Source organism: Chlamydotis macqueenii, chromosome 8 (assembly GCF_036417535.1).
Source record: "Chlamydotis macqueenii isolate bChlMac1 chromosome 8, bChlMac1.mat, whole genome shotgun sequence".
In the NCBI taxonomy this organism is placed as follows: Eukaryota; Metazoa; Chordata; class Aves; order Otidiformes; family Otididae; genus Chlamydotis; species Chlamydotis macqueenii.
In genome coordinates, this window is record NC_141563.1 from 22,850,984 (window position 1) to 22,867,827 (window position 16,844).

Genomic DNA, 16,844 nt, shown 5'->3' on the forward strand with positions numbered 1-16,844 from the left:
CTGAGTAATAGGAAGTCACACAAAGCTCTTGCTAACTGAATATAAAACCTGCAGTGCTGTGTTTGTTTGAAAGGGCATCGGCATATTTTGGTGAAGAGGAAGCTTTTCTCAGCAGTTTCAGTTCTGCTTCTCCTATCAGCTTCATAGCAACCAAATCCAGAATCAGGCAAAAGTTGACTATTTCTTGTCAATAAACTAGGATGACCCTTGCCAACAGGCAAAGGAAATAGGGAAAGGAAATCCCCCATGTCCTCCCTGCTGAACTGGGCAGAAAAGAACATGGTTTTAGCTGTGCAGACCCTCCCGCTCCCATCTGCCAACGGGTCGCTGGCATTCACATGGAGGCACAGGTGAATTACTCCTAGTTACAGTTTTCAAAGAATTTGGATACAAAAATGGTGTTCATTTAAGAAATGGGTGGTAAATATTTTTTGGGGTTTTTTTTGTTTGTTTGGTTTGGGTTTTTTTTTAACACACACAGACTCATTCTGCAAGGAAAAATTGCAGTTTGCAGAGAAATGAAATTTCTCCTACCTTTAAGTTGTTGGGTAGGTGCACCAACTAACGTCTGATTCCTGAAAAAAATCACATTATCCAGAAGGGCCTTGGCAAGGGTGACAAGTCACAGGGATGGTCCGGACCCTCGTACATTTGATGCTATGCCAATGGAGAGCAAAGCTGGCTTCACACCCCGGCTCGAGCCTGCCCACGTGTGAGGAGCCCCTGCCTCCCCTGCAGGCAGCTCTGTGTGCAAGGGAAGGGATGTGCAAGTGATACTTCTGTATCACTTCTACCCAAAGTAATCATTGTTCCATGAAAAAGACACTTTTATTTTTAAATTGGTTGATATTTATCTCTGAGAGGCTTTCATGCTCTTTTTTAAAAGCCCTCGTTTTTAAACTTGGCTTGGATATTATGTCATTATACTTTGCGTCTTTCATCTTCAAAGCGCATTAATCCAATTAATCATTTAATACCCAAACTCAGGCTCGCTACTGGCAGTGGGATGGTCCCAGCTCCAACACGCCGGCAGCTCGGGCACTGGGAAATGACCTCTGCTCCTCAGGACAGGGCGCAGACGGCGCTTTCCCAGCCTGCTGCCCCCATCCCTCACCCTCCTGGGGTGGCTCAGCCTCCGCTCCCGCTCGGGGACGGCAGCAATGGGACAAGTCCCACCACGCTGCTGTTCGGGTATGAGCGATGAGGCTGAGGGTGAGGTAGGGAGGTTTTCCCCGCTTGGGCCAGCTCCCTCAGCCAGAGGAGCCCCTGGGGCTGCTGCTGGCGGGCGCAGCCTTGGCACCTGAACACAGGTTGCGCTCCCTTTGATGGTGAGACATGAACGCTGCGTAAACCGGTGATTATTTTGCAGTTAGTCATGATGCAGTAGGGTGGTTGGTTCAGTGAAATGAAATCACATTTCAGTAACTTATCCCAGGTTTTCAAAATGCAAAATTCAGCTACTACTCACAGGCAAACAGGATTAAAACAGTGATTGCTGTGCATTACTTACTTCTCAGTGATCCACCTACTTCTCACAGTTTAATCTCAAGCATTATTTACTCACCCAGCGTTTCTCCCCTGCGTGGTATTTACTCACCAATCCACTGCCTCTCCATCTTCGTTCCTGCAGGAAATCTCAGCTGCCCGCAGGGTCGCAGAGGAGAGCAGCAGTAGCAAAGCAGGGTGACACCACGGAGATCCCGCAGGCATTTTGGTTTTTCGGCTGCACGGGGCGAGCGCTGAGCAGGCTCTAAAAGGAGAAGTTGTGCTGTGTTAGCTGTCAGCTCCTGCCCTACAATGCAGTAAGCACAGCGCAGGCGGCGGCCCGGGACGGCAGAGCCAGCCCGGGATGCTCGGCTCCCGCTGCAGGGACGGCTGTCGGCCATGGGGCCAGGGCTCCTGGGGGCTGCTGGACACCGCTCAGGATTTCTTTGGGCAACAAAATGGCAACATGACAGTTGTCAAGTTATGTTTTTGAAAAAAACCTTATATTTGCATTTTCAGAGGTTGTATTTTGACTATTGAAAATATTCAAGGTATTCTGCTTTAAAAAAAAAGCAAAGCTGCAGATACTGTAACCCTTTATGTTTTGTTTTTAGTGCTGCATGACTGAAGTACGAATATTTTGCAACTATCTGAAAGAAACCTCAGTGTTCACACAAGCAAAACAAAATCATTTCCATCTCAGTGGTTCTCCCTGCAGCCCTTGCAGCGAGCACAGCCCCTGCACCCATCCTGCAAGGAGGGTTTCTGGAGAAGCGCTGAGCCCTGCCCGGTTCTGGCTGCGGCGGTGGGGGCCTCCAGTTGTCTGTGGGGATAGAGCCCGTGGGGACTGACAGTCAGAGAAAGCGCTCTGATCTCTAAGCCACAGTAATTTACTTACAATTAGTTTTTGTTTGGTTTTTTTTTTTTTTAATTATCTTGTACGTGCATTAGCATTTCTCTTAGGAACAAACATGTCTGAATTGAGCAATTTTACATCTGATAATCTTCTAGCAACTCACACACAAAAAGCTTCAATTTCTATTTTGTTGTGTAAAATATTCTTTCTCCCTCCTCATTATGCTTCCATTAAAAGGTGCTGATTTACATTAAAAGATGTTGATACTGAGTATGGGATATTTCAGCCTCAGGGAATGCCTAGTGCAACAAGCTCTGGATATTTTAGCATAACAGAAATCATCACAACCTTCACAGTATCCTGTCTCCTTTCCACAATAGCCTCTGCAACACTGCAGTAGATGTGTAAATGGGGTGTGTTTGACAGAAGGAGGATAAAACTGAAAAGGGCTTAGTGCAAACAAAAGCAATGATCCCAGAAAGCCAGGATTTTGGAGGTGTGGATCAAGACCTGAATCGTGCTGCTCAGACTCGCATCTAATCCCTTTTGTGGGAGACCAGAACTGTAATACTGTTGTGAGGAAATGCTTTCCACTGGCCCGGCTCGGTCTGTCCTTGCTTCTTGCTCCCGGGAATTGTAATATGCATGGAGGGAGGGGGTCATAAAACACACAACGTGCCAAGCACATGACAGCTGTTTCCATTTTCTGTTTGGGGCTTCTGCTTGCTTACAAAGCAACCTTCCCACCCTTCACGGAAGAATTGCTTTGATACTCACCGCTTCACTCAGCCTCGGAGCAGCAAATGCCTGCACCCCTGTGCGCGGGTGTGGAGCGCTTGCTGGGCTCTGCCTGCTAACGGGGGGCTCTGCCAGGCAGGATGCTGACAGCTTCTGCCTGAAAATGGAGAGGGCTCAGCGCGTCGCACGCTTGGAGCGTGTCAGTGGTTGTGAGAGCTGGGAGCCGGTGGAGTGGGAGGTAGTGAAAGTCTATTCTTTGTGCCATGGGAAATCGGGAGCTGTACCCAGAGAGGCGCAGCCCAGCCCCGCAGAGCCAGGCCTGCAGCAGTGACTGTGGAGGGCGCAGGTGTGAAGGCTGTCTGCCCTCTGCGCAGCTGTACCGGCGGTGACTGAATGCACTGGGACACTCTGGGCTCAGGAAGAGGTGGTGGACGGGACACTCAGTGAAGTCAGGACTGATCCAAAAGATGACGAATGAGAGAGACGAGTTCACTGTCCCTCATGTTATATGATCTGGCCCCCGTAAAATTTTAAAATTCTATCACAGCTGCTACCAATGTAATAATAGCTTCCTAAAGAGTTTTTTCTTCCCATCAGGACTTTGCAATTTATGATGGAAATATTTTCATTATATAGGGCCATAAGCATTGTTTACATTTCACTGACTGTGTGTAACTCAGGCTTCCACTGAGTTCCTTTACAACTTTCATGTATTTTCTCTGCAGATCAAGGATGTAGAAGTCCTCAACTGTGAGTATGGCAAGAACACAATTAAGTTCCTTCGCCTTCATAAAGAAGGGAAGACGCACTTCGTTAAAGAAGTGGAAGTGTGCACGCACCTCCGGCTGACTTCTGCTCAGGAGTACCTGGATGGAAACAACTCTCTTGTGATACCTACAGACACCATAAAGAATATTGTCCTTGTGTTGGCCAAAAAAAATGGGGTATTTTTTATTTTTTAACTAGCCTTGCTGTTTCCTATGACTTCATTTAGAAGTATTTGTTATACTAACTTTTTATTTTCAAAATGCATCAAAATAATATCTCCTCCATTGGCACATCAGATTGGCATTAAAGTCACCTTCAGTGATTTGGGAGAGAATTTTTCCTCCTCCAGAGCTTATCCTTAGTTTTCAAAAGCCTTTTTATCTCACAGAGCTAGCAGTATTTTTTGTAGATATGTCATATAAATCCATCTTTAAAAAAAAAATAGCATATAATACTGCATTATTCCTATATAGCATTTTTAAACAGAAGATCTCAAAGTGTGTGAGACTCCTCTTAGTCCTGTTAACTGTGCTCTTACCTCCCTCAATTGTTTCTATCATACTGACAATCGGTAGCATAAATTGTCTGTCTCAGTAAGGAAATCCCATCTTCAGCCTGTAAAGCTTAATCAGAATATTGCTATGACTATTTCAGCATTATATCCCCAAAGCGCAAGGCTTCTGTTGCAGTTTCTCTCAGTCCAAGGACTGCAGCTTGCTGTACCACAGAATGGGAGATTTTTGACCTGACTCTGTAGCTGCTACTTGCAGCGTGTGCTGCAGGCTGATCAAATGACTAAGCACAGTGCACAAAACCCAAAATGAGAGAAATCTGTATTTTTAACAACACTGATCCTTCCCAAATATTTACAATAATCAGAACTATCGACTTTTGTACATGAAGGAATTTCTTCTTTCTAATTATACTGTTTGCTGTCTTAGATCCCAACTTTAGAACAATTTGCTATAGATATCTGCAAACACTTCATGACAACATTTTGCCAAGTGGCATATGTCAAAACCTACGTTCAAGAAGTACCATGGCAACGTCTACATGAGGTATCTAAAATACTTATTAATTCAGTTCGTTTATGCTGGAGCCATTTGTCATCCTCTTAATTCCTGTTTTCAAGTTAAGATAGTGTTTACTGCACTTTTACTTACATGTCTGCTCTAAATTGCAGAATGGTGTTCCCCACATCCACTCATTCATCTGCGTTCCTGATGGGATTCGGTTTTGTGAAGCTGAGCAGTGCCGAAATGGTGAGAAAGGAATTTACAACTTCCCCTACTTCTCTGTAAAAATCCACTGATGAGAGATGAAGATGGCTTTAGAGATAATAATCAAAGGTGTTACAGGGCTTACAAGCACAGCCAGGCCGCTCCAGAGGTCTAAAACAAAGAATTCTTTTACAGCCTAATTTTGCACTCCTTGATCTCTGAGACATGGCTGAAGAACTAATGTTGCTCACATTTGTATGTATATCCTAAACATGCAATGGTTACAACAGCACATCTAGCAGAACCGCTATGCATTGTCACAGGATTTAATAGCCTTCTGAGAATGATCTGCTTACTTTTTACCATTACACTGTATTCTGCAGTCTCACGATTATCATTACCCTATAGAGAATGTGCGATGAAACCACACTGCTGTAGGCCAATTGTGTAATTTGCAGTTATTTTCAAAACCCTGTCAACATGCCTTGGTTTTATTTCCAAGAAAGATGCAGTTTCTTTGCTGCAAGCCAGGCTGGCTTGAACATCGTGAGCACTCAGGTCTACGTGCAAACAATTTTTCACATGAAAATACTTCAGAGTGCGCTTACTATTTTTGCATGCCATGCGTAAATAAAGCACCTTTTGCCTTCACTAGTTCTGTGATACTTAAAAGATATAGGCTTTTGAGCTCAACTGACTGTCTGTAAATTGGCATTCCAAAGAGAGTGTAAAAATTATCTCTTCTTGCTATGACTCACAACAAGAGCGTAAGTTCAATCTCACTGTGTTGGTGTTCCATTTATCCCATCTCAGACTACTGGGAACTGAGCTGAGACCACTGCATTGTTTGACACAGTGGGTTTAGAGGTTTTAGGCATTAGTTCAGTATCTATCTATTACTGCCCTAGTGTAACTTAGAACTATTTCCCATCCTAGCCTCTCTCCCTATTTTCCTAACATCTTAGGGTTAGGATGAGTGGCAAGACCAGTTTCACTCACAGACAGGACACAGGTTCTGAAAGGCGCCTTTGAGTATTGTCCCTGCGTTCCTGCTGAAAGAAAAGAGAGAGCTGGTGCAAGTCTCCAGTGCCTCTTGGCCTAATCTTTTTTAATGTTCCTAATAATGTTAACTACTGCTGTATTTTTAGCAGCCTCAGTAGTATTGACTTTGGTTTCTGGAAAATGTTAAGAAAGAAATCTGAATTTAAAAAAAAAAAAGTTTATGCTTTCTTGAAAAGCTGCTGCTCTTAATGTGCAGATTGAATTAAATTTTTCTTCAGCATGAAATTCTGCAATTTCAGGTTCTACACAAACAAAAAGCCTTTAGGATTTACTGAAGAGACTGCCTATCCTTCTTAGTCTTCCCTTTAGGTAGCCCTTCAGCTGTTTCTTTAGGATTCCCTGCCTAGGTCAATAACAACCAAAGAAAATATTTTCAAATCCCTTTTATTTTTCTTACAAGAGAACCTTCTCTATCTTTAGCATCCTCCTATGCACCTATCAGCCAGACACAGAAATTTATTTCTCTGGAAATCCTAACTTTAAACACTTTTCTCATCATTAAAAGAAACCTAGTGAGTCTTAATAGAATTATAGGCTTACTTTTTGCCATTATATTGGCTGATAAAAGGCTCAGAGTTTTTTGAAACTGAAAACATCATAAGTAACTTAACAGAGTCAACATCTGACAACTGAAGACAACACAAGCACAAAACATACTGAAAGCACAGCACAGGCTGTTCACCTCAAAAACTTTGTGTAGGCATTGGATTCTCCAGGACAAGTTTCAGGTCGGTTGCCATACGGCCAGGCAGCCTTTCAGTACATCAGCCACTGCGAGGAGCTCTTTCAAACAAAGCTATGGTTTTGAATATGAGATAAATGTATCTCCAGGTTCACTGATAGTATCTGCACTGCGTTAATACCTGTGTATTACGATCTTATACTGAAGCAATAAATTCATCAAGATCTGAACAAACCCCAGAATATTCTGTCCAAGGATAGTCTCTTCTTTAGATTGTTTTTAAAGCTCTAGCAAATAACAGGTGGATGTAGCCAAAATTATGGATACACCTCCTTGGACTCATTCAAACAGAATAACGAATGTAAACAAGAGAAGAAATAGATAAAATGCAGTTTTGATAATTTCCAGTGACAGAGCATTAAAAAAAACAAACACAAAAACCACCCTGCAAACAATCATGTCATTTAGAAATTTCCAGTATAAATTCCTGCAAAGACACGGTTTAAAGAGAAAGTCTGTCAGTCTTCCCAGTCCAAGGCAAGATTACCATGTGCCAGATGTATTCAAGGATTAATTTTGAACTAGCTGGTGTGAGCACCAAGAGCAGCATAGGAACAGCAGCTTGGGCCTCAGCCACTGACTCTGTACAGGCTCTGAATAAGCCTGTGTGACATAAAGTTTCCTTTTTATTTGAATCTGGTGGTTTTTTTTGGCAGTTCTGGTCAGTGAAGTTTTCAGTTATCAGGTTGGTGTGCTTTAAATAACTGACTGCTTGACTGCTTGAAATTGTTTAGCTGCCATCCAAAAGGTTTGTCAGAAGAAAAAGTTCAGGACACAACTGTTTGGTCATTAGAAGATGATAATCCACCCGTGCAGCAGTGATCTACAACAGCACATTTTATAAATAGTGGCTAAGAGCAAAAACAGCATCAGTTTGAACCTGTGGGTGGCATCTGTACCAGTGCCAGTTTGCGCTAATTAGCTGAACTGCAGGGATTTGCATTGGCTCCTCGCCCTCTCGTTCTTACGGATGCAAAACTCACTTTCTTTCTGCCTGAAAAAGAGTTCACTCTGTCTCATATTTTTGGATCACAGGTCCTCTGGTTGTTTTTGCTGGAATTAAAGATCTGAAACTTATGAAGACAACACAGTCTGGATTTGAAAATTTCTATAAGAATGAACACACCACACTTCCTGAAAGGAAAGACAGGATTTTATGTGGAGAGCTCTTCTGCAAATGGTCATACGGCGAATGCAAGGATTTTGACTTTGACTGCATATGGTATACGTCAAATCAAATAAGAATTATTACCTAATCCAGGATCCCAAAATCCCTCTATATGATAGAGCAGGTTTAGGGGCCAGATCTGCAGTTGCTGTGCACCAGCCACTCTCACAGATCTCAGTGGCTGCCCTAATTGTTATGAGGGCTGGGCAGCACACCTTGGGGGTGCTCCTCTCTCTGATGGCGCATCAATGGACAGGTCACTGTTCAGGACAGAACACCTTAGGAGAACAAACTTTCAACTAATCTGTTAAATACTTTCAGTAAAACACTTATTTATGAATTACAGAGTTTGGGGGGTGGAATTTGAAGATGACAGGACATGCAAATTTTTCTTCTATAAAATCCCATGGGCTACGTATTTGTCAGAAAAGACAGAGAAAATACAAAAAAAAAAAACCACAACCCACCCCACAGTAAAATTGTATACCTCCAGAGAGACACAGCTGATGCAAGGTTTTGTAAGAACCTGTGTTACCTCTAGGAACAAAATCCGTGAATGTATCCTTGAAGCCTTTGCCGGGCCACCTGACTGCGGGGAATATTCACCCTCTTACCAGAAAACTGTCAACTGTATCCAGATGTGTGTCCTTTCCAAAGTGTCACAGGTATCTTCTTTCCCTCCTGTTGATGTTTTACTTAATAGTGAATGTTAATCAGACCACTGAGAAGACCAAAATGAGTCTAATATTTCCTCTGGCAGTTCTGGAAACTGTTTGGTGGTACAGCTAGATGGTCTGAAAAAAAGTATGAACACATTGAGAAGTTCACATGAACACCATGGGGGAGAATATCACTCAGCGCTTGGCAGGACATGAGTAAAAGTGAAAGGGGTGCTACAACATTGTCTACACGTTCAATAAATTGCATTTGATCAACTGTACATATGGCTGGGGGTGAGGGGGGCGGGGCGGTTGCATTGCTTTTCTTTACAGTGAGTGAAAAGACTGCCAGGCTGTTGGCTGAAAAGCTGCCCTAATTCATTGTTTCATCCGTTTTCGTGGTTTCAGGTACAGGTCATAGAAGTCGTCTTGAACAACACTTTTTATAATGTCGTAGACATGAAGAATCTAGGCTTGACCAACGACAAAGAAGTAAGTAAATGCTCCAAACACAACTTGCCTGGACTCTTTAGAAAACCTTAAAGCACAGCAGCAGTTCTGCACAGAACAGAGTTAAAGGGAGCAAACTTTCTCCCCCAGCCCCAGTGAAAGCTCCACCTTACCTCTAAAAGAGATTTACACAGATTACAGCAGAAGGATAATTGCCTTCTTGTGTTGTTGATAAAAGCTAAAGGAGCACAGTGGAATGCTTTGGAGATCAAAGGGATCTGTAACAGATACTACCTCTGAAAAATTATTCCTGTTTTCTCCACTAAATTTGACTTTTAGTTATAATGTCAACCTGTGCAAGCAGAATGCATCATGGCGTCCTTTCACATAGTCAGGTAGTGTGAAAAGCCAGGCCACTATGGCTGCCCTTTCTGCTCCATCGGCAACACCACAGAGGCCAGGGAGCACCCTGGTACAAGCAGGTTAGCTAGGCCACGGGCTGACTCTGGGTGAGAGAAGACCAGCACTCCTCAGGAGCAGGGAAGGGATGTTTCTGTAGCCATTAGTAGCCAAAGCAGATTGGTCCAACAGTGGATGAGTATAAGCCTGGGATCAGGCAGAGGGTGAGATCTCTGGGATGAGACATATTTGCTGTCCCTCCACAGCTGCTCCAGATGTCAGCCGGGTCCACCTGAAAGTCTGTTACGTTATCCTCACATGACAGAAACCGAGTTATTCCATTCTGCACCAACAACATATAGTTTATGTTCTAGTCTCCCTCCCTAAGTCTTGTGATTCTGCTGGCATCCTGTCCTACCCTTGCCCTCTTTCAGGCAGACATTATAGATCCACTTTCACTGGAGATAACAGCAACATCTGCCATTGATGTTCACAGGAGGAGGAAAGGGCCTGGGCATGATTTTATGAGGAGGAAAATAGCTGCAGTTTCTGCTATGATGGTGCTGGCGCATCGCTGTCTCAGAAATGACCTCTGTGTTTGTGCTCATCCCCTTCAGGTTCTGGTTCCAGTGGAAACTCCCTATGGCTCCTGTGCTTGCACGCTTGGCAGGAAGAAGTTCTTAGAAGTACAAGGCCATGTGCTAAAAGATGAGAGGCAGTTTGGACTGGCAGCTGCTCAGGGAAACTGAACCTCTTGGCTACACTTACACCTACCTAATACCTTAACAGTACGGCTTTCCTATCAATGTATACTCCTTCTTCCATTGCTGACTACTTTTCCCTCTATGAACTCCTGCAGTTGAGATTTCTGAAGGATCCTCAGGAATTCAGAAATCAAAGTCTGTCCCTGAATCTCAGTGTGATTTGCAGATTGAAATCCCCTACACTCTTTTGAAAATCCCAGCTGGAAACATGATAGTCAATTAATCTTTAAACCAGCTGTTCCCAGACTTCTTAATGAAACAATTAATTCGATAATGCCTGTAACATGTTTATGACATCTAAAAGCAGCAATTCTGTATATTCTATTTATTAATGTTCCTTGAGTAAAATGAATATACAGGCACAAGACCAGATGTTTCATTGACGTAACCTGTCATGACCCCTTGATGGCACACTGATCTACACAGCTGAGGTTCTGACCCAGTAACTGAATAGGAATCAGTCAGACACAGATTTCTTTGTGAAGGAAATGAAAAAAGAAATAAAAAAGTATCTCCTGTCTCCTTTGCAGTGTGAATAGTTACAGCTGTTGACTAACTTCTCTGCACATATTCTGACTGTATGGCTGCTGTTGCTACTCATCAGATTATACAGTTACTATATAATTACATTTATATTAATCGCTGAGGTGTTTGAGGTTTTGGGCTACCTCTGTAAGTTTAATTAAATAGTCTTCTTTAGTCTAATAATCTCATCATGACTTCTGAGCAGCCAGGAGTCAACCTAAGTAACCATATTACTTTTGGGAGGGGTAGGGAGAAAGCTAGACAGATAGACAATGCATATCTATCCTTAGTTAGCCCAGGTGTTAGCTTTGAACATAGAGATAGAACTATACAGCCAACAGTTCTCATCTCGCAAACTGTGGCTACCGCATTTGCAACACAAATCCTGCTCAACTTCTGACAGCTTCTAACCGTCGCTCTCATTTTCTCCAAGTGGCATTTTTACAGACTCCATGTTACAGAGTGCAAATCCAACGAGAAGTGCCCAAAGTTACTTCTGAAAACTGCAATTCAGTTGCCTTTGTGCCTTCTCAATTTGGCAGACCTGCAGCATTCCTCTGGGTACAATCATTAAATTCATAGGCATGGAAAATTAGGAGTATGTTCTGCACCATGTGACATTTTGAGGTGCTTTGCAAGATAGGAACTTGCCTTGGTGAGCAGGGCATTATAGATATGAAGGGAAGACACTGTTCACAAGCCTGAGATACCTCCTGAAAAACAACAGGACAAATGACACCACAGAGTGAAACTGTCCCAGATATGCTGTTCCCTGGGCACTAGCCAATTCTGAAAGTTTAAGCTTTTGCTGAGGACATTCTTTCTTACCTTGTTAGACTACGTTGTATTGTACTTGCGGGCTTATGTCTTACTATTTCTGGTATTTTTAGGTGCTTGTAATTTATTACTGTATCTTTTAAGGGCAAATAAAGAGCAACATCAAAAACCAAACCAGTATTTGACTATTTACCAAATAAGAAATTAAACCATTTACTACTTACATATAAATGTAAATATTTTAAGTAAAAGAAGTATGGTTTAGTCCAGCCAATTTTATCTCAAAAAGTGACCAGTATTGTTCCAAATGACAGTTCACAAGTAACAGAAAAATAGATGAAGGATCTTACTGAACATCTCAGCATTTACCTCATCCTAAACAAGGCAGATATTCACAAGCCAATTCCTTTCCACCTTATAATTTTTTTTTTTGCATTAGGCAGAAGGTTTCCTTCGTTACTATTTGTGCTTTGTTTGTGGGCTTGTAAGGTAGTAGTGGACTAGCCTTCACGGCAGAATGAGGACACAAAGTTTATTTAGACTTTCCTGTGGCAACAAGCACACATGTACACTCATGCAGTGTGGTTTCTATAAACCTCCACTGACGTGCAGACATTCAGCAAGTCTTTAAAGGCATCTCGGCACAGCTCCATCCAGCACTGCAAACATGAGTCACTTATGTGGGCAGATTGCTTTTAAAGAAAGCACTTAGGCAATCGGAAGAAGCCCAAATTTTCCATGCGGCAATTATATTCAGATAACAATGGCATAAATCGTTATTGAAAATGGGACTTAGCCAGACTTACTTGGGTCTGAAACTTGACCAAATTCTCATTGGCTTCATTAGATTCAGTCTCCACAATGAACTTGCATTATTTTAAATTTTTTATTTAATTTAAATTTCAATTTAAATTTATTTTTTTTCCCCAGTTCCTGTCCTGAGGAGCTATTCAAGTTGCCTACTGTTTTTTACTCAGAGGCAGCTGGGATGCTTTGCTGAAGAAATCACACTTGACAAAAATGAGTAGCAGCTAGCAAACCATAAAATTGCCATTTAAAATACATCTTCTTGCTGATAACATGGACCTTGCTGGTCCTGGGCTATATCCCAGTAGTTTATAGGGCCTGGAGCCTCCTATCAAGAAACCAGGTATTTCAAGTGCACAAACATCTTACTATCATTTTAATGTCTGATTCTTTCACATCCTGTTTCTGTTCAATTCTGATAGCTGCCCAGGGCAGTCCAACCGCAGTCCTCCTCAAGCTGCTGATCACGCTCTACATGTGACCAACATCACACAGATAAAATGCAGTAGCTAAACTCATTAGCCAATATCTGAAACTGAGATGAAATGTCACCTTCAGGGTCAGTACAAGTGATCTGTCTTCACTGTCTGTATTATTCTATATACATTCAGGCTACCTACTTTCTGACACATTTAAACCTGTCAGTTTTTATTAACTATTGCAGCTACATTTTTAGTTCTTTAAAGTTGTCTTGTTATTTTATTTTATTTTTTACAGCCTGCTTTCATTAGGAATACAGAACCCTGACTCTAAGTTGAACAGAGCTGGCAAAGTGACAAAAAAAAAAATCCCTTTCTGGCTTGAAATCTCAATATAAATACTTTTGAAGTCAGAATCCCACTATTTGTGTACATACAACAGCCAACCATCTTCTTCCTGGAAAGTGCACAGCTGTATACAGAAAGGAAACTTATTTAATTTCTCCAGTTATAGGATCAAAAATGTCAACTCACATCTCAGCTATAATTAGGCTATAAACTGTTTTGTGAGTAGCAAAACATTCATAGCAGACTGAGAAAGAAGACACACACACAGGTACTTCAGTGCATGCACACGCACCTGGTCCCATAAATACATATGTATTCATATATAGACATAAATACACATATAAATGGCACTTACTAGATCAGCTGGTGTGTGACTGATCTATGGCAATCAAATAGGAAACAACATGAGGTGCGGTTACTTGTTACATAGTTTTATTACAGACTTGCAAACTCTCAGCTACATTGAGTAGAAGCCTGCAGTGTTCCTTTCAAGATCCAGCCCAGACGACACACTAGGACAGCAGTTCACCTCTGCCAGGCTCACAAAAAACAAATGGTGGAGAACACCAGGAAAGGGGCACACACCCCATTGCTGCCTGCCAGAGAGAGCTGGAGGAGCGCTTCATGGACCTCAGGGGCAGAAGCAACGGTAAAATCATGCAGCCTCGTTAGCTGAACATAGCAGGTCAGGTATTGCTGCAAGTAAATGCTTGCCTGCGGGGACAGACATTTGTAGCCCAGGTCCTGATGAACAGAGGCACACAGAGGGGCCAGCCTGGAATGGAACATAAGGTAACAAGCAAGAGATACTAAAAGATAAGCAGGAAAGATGAGGGAGAGGGAAGAGGAGGGAGAAATACAGTGCCAGTAAAAAAATATCAGACAAATCAAGGAATGGAAAGAATAGAAAATTAAAAAATCAGTGAGGACAAGTATCTCTCCTAAGTGGCTACTTCAAAGTGGAAAACACAACACCCAAACCAAACAGTATCGGAGGGACTCAAAACTAGAAAAAGAAGTGTGTCGAGAAACTTTTTGTGCAGAGGGAAACCTAACAGCAGAAACCAGAGTGCTTGAGTACTGAGGGGGGCTTCTGCCACCTCTCAAGAGTGGCATTAGGCTTGAATTCCCACATTAACGTCTACATCTGACTGGAAGAGACAACAGCTCAAGTTTTAATGGTCTTGTGCACTCCTGCAATGTCTCCAAATCTTCTAGAATACACATATTTCCAGGTGGAGAAGCCCAGGCAAACGGGCATGTGGTATTTATACAGAAGGGAGGAGGGAGCAGAGGAGTATCCTTGCGAAACAGGGTTGCTACACCAAGGCAGGCACCCGCTTCCACACGTCTCCCCATGGTTTGGCCGCCAGCTGGGAAACCAAACTCAGCTACAAGTTCCTTACTCTTTACTTCCTTTCTCCTGCTGCAACCCACTAGTACAAGATAATGCAACATTAGTCTTGAATCAGAGATCAGTGCAACTGATGAGCCTTTCCTCCATTTTCCGGTACAATTTAGCTGCTACAAAGTCAGAGTGGTATCCTCAACACAGCAAGTACTGCAGAGCATTTACAGAGTGGCATTATACAGCTGGATTATAGCAATCATCTGAAAAGGGAAAGAGAACATCTTGAGATGAGTGCAAGCCTGCCAACACCAAGACTTTTGTTGCTGCCTTATCAGCAGATCAGCTGATGATATAGCAGTTATAACTGCTGACTGTTCCTTTAACACAGATGCTCACGAGTGCAGCATATAAATGCAACAGTGGTCTCCTGTACTCACCAGCAGCCTTCAGGAGCAATGAAACTCTCAAATGGAGACCAAGGGCCTCTTGCAGTCTTCATGGTGCTCCCCCTGTGGCTCTCCACGTGTTTGAGGTTACAGTTGAATTCCCCAAATTTACAGCATCTACCAGCTAATGTTATTCTGGGAGTAAGTTGAATACACATCTGGGATCCAAAGGAACATCACTAAATCAAACAATTCTCTAATTACAGGGACTAAGCAAAAAAGAATCTAATAACTTGTTATATTATCATATCAAAAAGAACACAGCCTTTTCCAACAGGAATGAAAACTATTTATTTAATCAGTCTGTCCATTATTCCCTTGCAGGCTGCTGGTGGGCTAATGACAGCCACTGCCCTCTGCACATCCCCCTGGGGAAGCTGCTGTCAAAACTGAGCAACGCAGAGGTAAAGGTGTATGGAGGCCTTCCACGTGGTGGAACGGGACATGGAGGGGCAATCCTGGCTGACATCTCCAAGCACCAAGTCCTCTCATTCTCTGTTAGATTGAAGCAGAAGCCAAACCATTGCCTGCACAAATTGTCCCTGAGGCGAAGGTGAGAGAGTAGAGCAGACCCTTCTCTATATCACCCCATTCATCCTGCTGCCTACTGAGCCAGTGACAGTTACACTGTTCGCATGCACATTCACAGGCAATTAATTTTCAACATGACTTTTGAGACAAAACCCATTCCTGGAAGGGAAGGAACTGCTGTTCTGACTTGGAAATAAAGAACCGGAACAAAGACTAAGTGAGATGATGTTTTTCTGGTCCTGCTCAGACTTAGCCTTCAATACTGCCATTGTAAAAGTGAGAAATAAATTTGTAGCTTCCCCCAGACTCACAGAAAGTAAGACTCTGCTTTTCAAAAAACTGTGATTGTAACATAAGTGTAACAGAGAAAAGAGGAGTGTTGAAGATAACAGACCAATTAAATGCTGATTTTTAGAAAGAGGAACAGGTAGAGGACTTGGTGGAATTTGAACATGTTGAAAAAGGCAATGAAAAGAGAGGAGTTCATTTAGCAAGTAATCACCGACAGTGAGGGCCTAACGTCACATTTTGCCTGGGCCATTTCTAACCAGCTGGAGTGATGCATGGGTGGCTATTCCCTTTGCTACACCTGCGGACTCCTGTAATCATAAAAGCAGAGAACTTTCGACAAACTGATAAAGCTCACCACATTAGAACAAACTTTTAAAGGGAACAATAATACACAGGGATGGGATCAGCAAGCAGACAGAACAATTTTCTCCGGGTTGAGAAAGTGACCTTGGTGGAGAGGCACAGCCACAGTCTCCATACTTTGCCAACAGTTGCCTTACACGTACTTTATGTAAGGTACTTGGCACCATTTTTGCATGCAAAGAGAATGTGCTGTGCATTGTTGTTGTGGTTCAGCCCGAGTCACCACACAGTTTCTTGCTCACCCTCCCCCTCCCCAGCAGGATGGGGGAGAGAACTGGAAAGAAAAGAAAACTCGCGGGTTGAGATAAAGACAGTTTACTAGAAAAGAAAATTACAATAATAGCAAAATATAAGGATACTAAAATATACAAAATGAACAATGCACAATTTCTCACCACTCGATGTCTGAATGACCAATACAGCCCGTCCCAAGCAGCTATCACAGAAATGAAACCAAGCAGCAAGCAAAGGAGGGAGAGGGACCCAGCAAGGTAGAGGGAACGATGCCAGCAAGCAAGCGAAAAAGATGACATGGAAAAAAAAAAAACAACGATGCCTCCCCCACCATGGGCAACCCCCACTTATGACATTTATGAGCATGACGTTTATGGCATGGAATACTCTCTTTGGTCAATTATTCTGTCTGTCTTTCTCCCAGCTTCCTGCATCTGCACA

The 16,844-nt window shown here is 42.7% G+C and overlaps 2 protein-coding genes across 3 annotated transcripts in view; one reads left to right on the forward strand and one right to left on the reverse strand.

Moving 5' to 3' along the window:
- The window catches only part of DNASE2B (deoxyribonuclease 2 beta), a 28,870-nt gene that overhangs the window by 8,612 nt on the left and 3,414 nt on the right, over positions 1–16,844 (reverse strand). Inside the window, exons 1-2 of one of the 2 annotated variants that reach the window (XM_010130558.2) lie at positions 5,011–5,143; positions 1,598–1,750 (exon numbers count right to left, since the gene is read on the reverse strand). In XM_010130558.2, the coding sequence (XP_010128860.2) occupies positions 1,598–1,710 (113 nt within the window). In that variant the 5' untranslated portion in view covers positions 1,711–1,750; positions 5,011–5,143. Of the gene's footprint in view, positions 1–1,597; positions 1,751–5,010; positions 5,144–16,844 lie in introns of those variants that run through there. The other variant, XM_086753202.1, reaches the window with a different exon arrangement.
- Positions 3,187–11,725, forward strand: LOC104487562 (uricase). The gene is made up of 8 exons (XM_086753203.1): positions 3,187–3,317; positions 3,805–4,023; positions 4,789–4,905; positions 5,031–5,109; positions 7,907–8,093; positions 8,581–8,704; positions 9,107–9,190; positions 10,165–11,725. Exons 1-8 carry the CDS (start codon positions 3,243–3,245, stop codon positions 10,294–10,296), a joined length of 1,017 nt encoding a protein of 338 aa, XP_086609329.1. The 5' UTR covers positions 3,187–3,242; the 3' UTR covers positions 10,297–11,725.

What these genes read in the sequence shown, in the direction of transcription:
- LOC104487562 (XM_086753203.1), top strand. Translation starts at nt 3,243, where the DNA reads ATGGAGAGGGCTCAGCGCGTCGCACGCTTGGAGCGTGTCAGTGGTTGT. An exon ending in GGGAGCCGGTGGAGTGGGAG is followed by an intron (nt 3,318 to 3,804) that starts GTAGTGAAAGTC and finishes TTTTCTCTGCAG; the next exon opens with ATCAAGGATGTAGAAGTCCT. An exon ending in CATGGCAACGTCTACATGAG is followed by an intron (nt 4,906 to 5,030) that starts GTATCTAAAATA and finishes TCTAAATTGCAG; the next exon opens with AATGGTGTTCCCCACATCCA.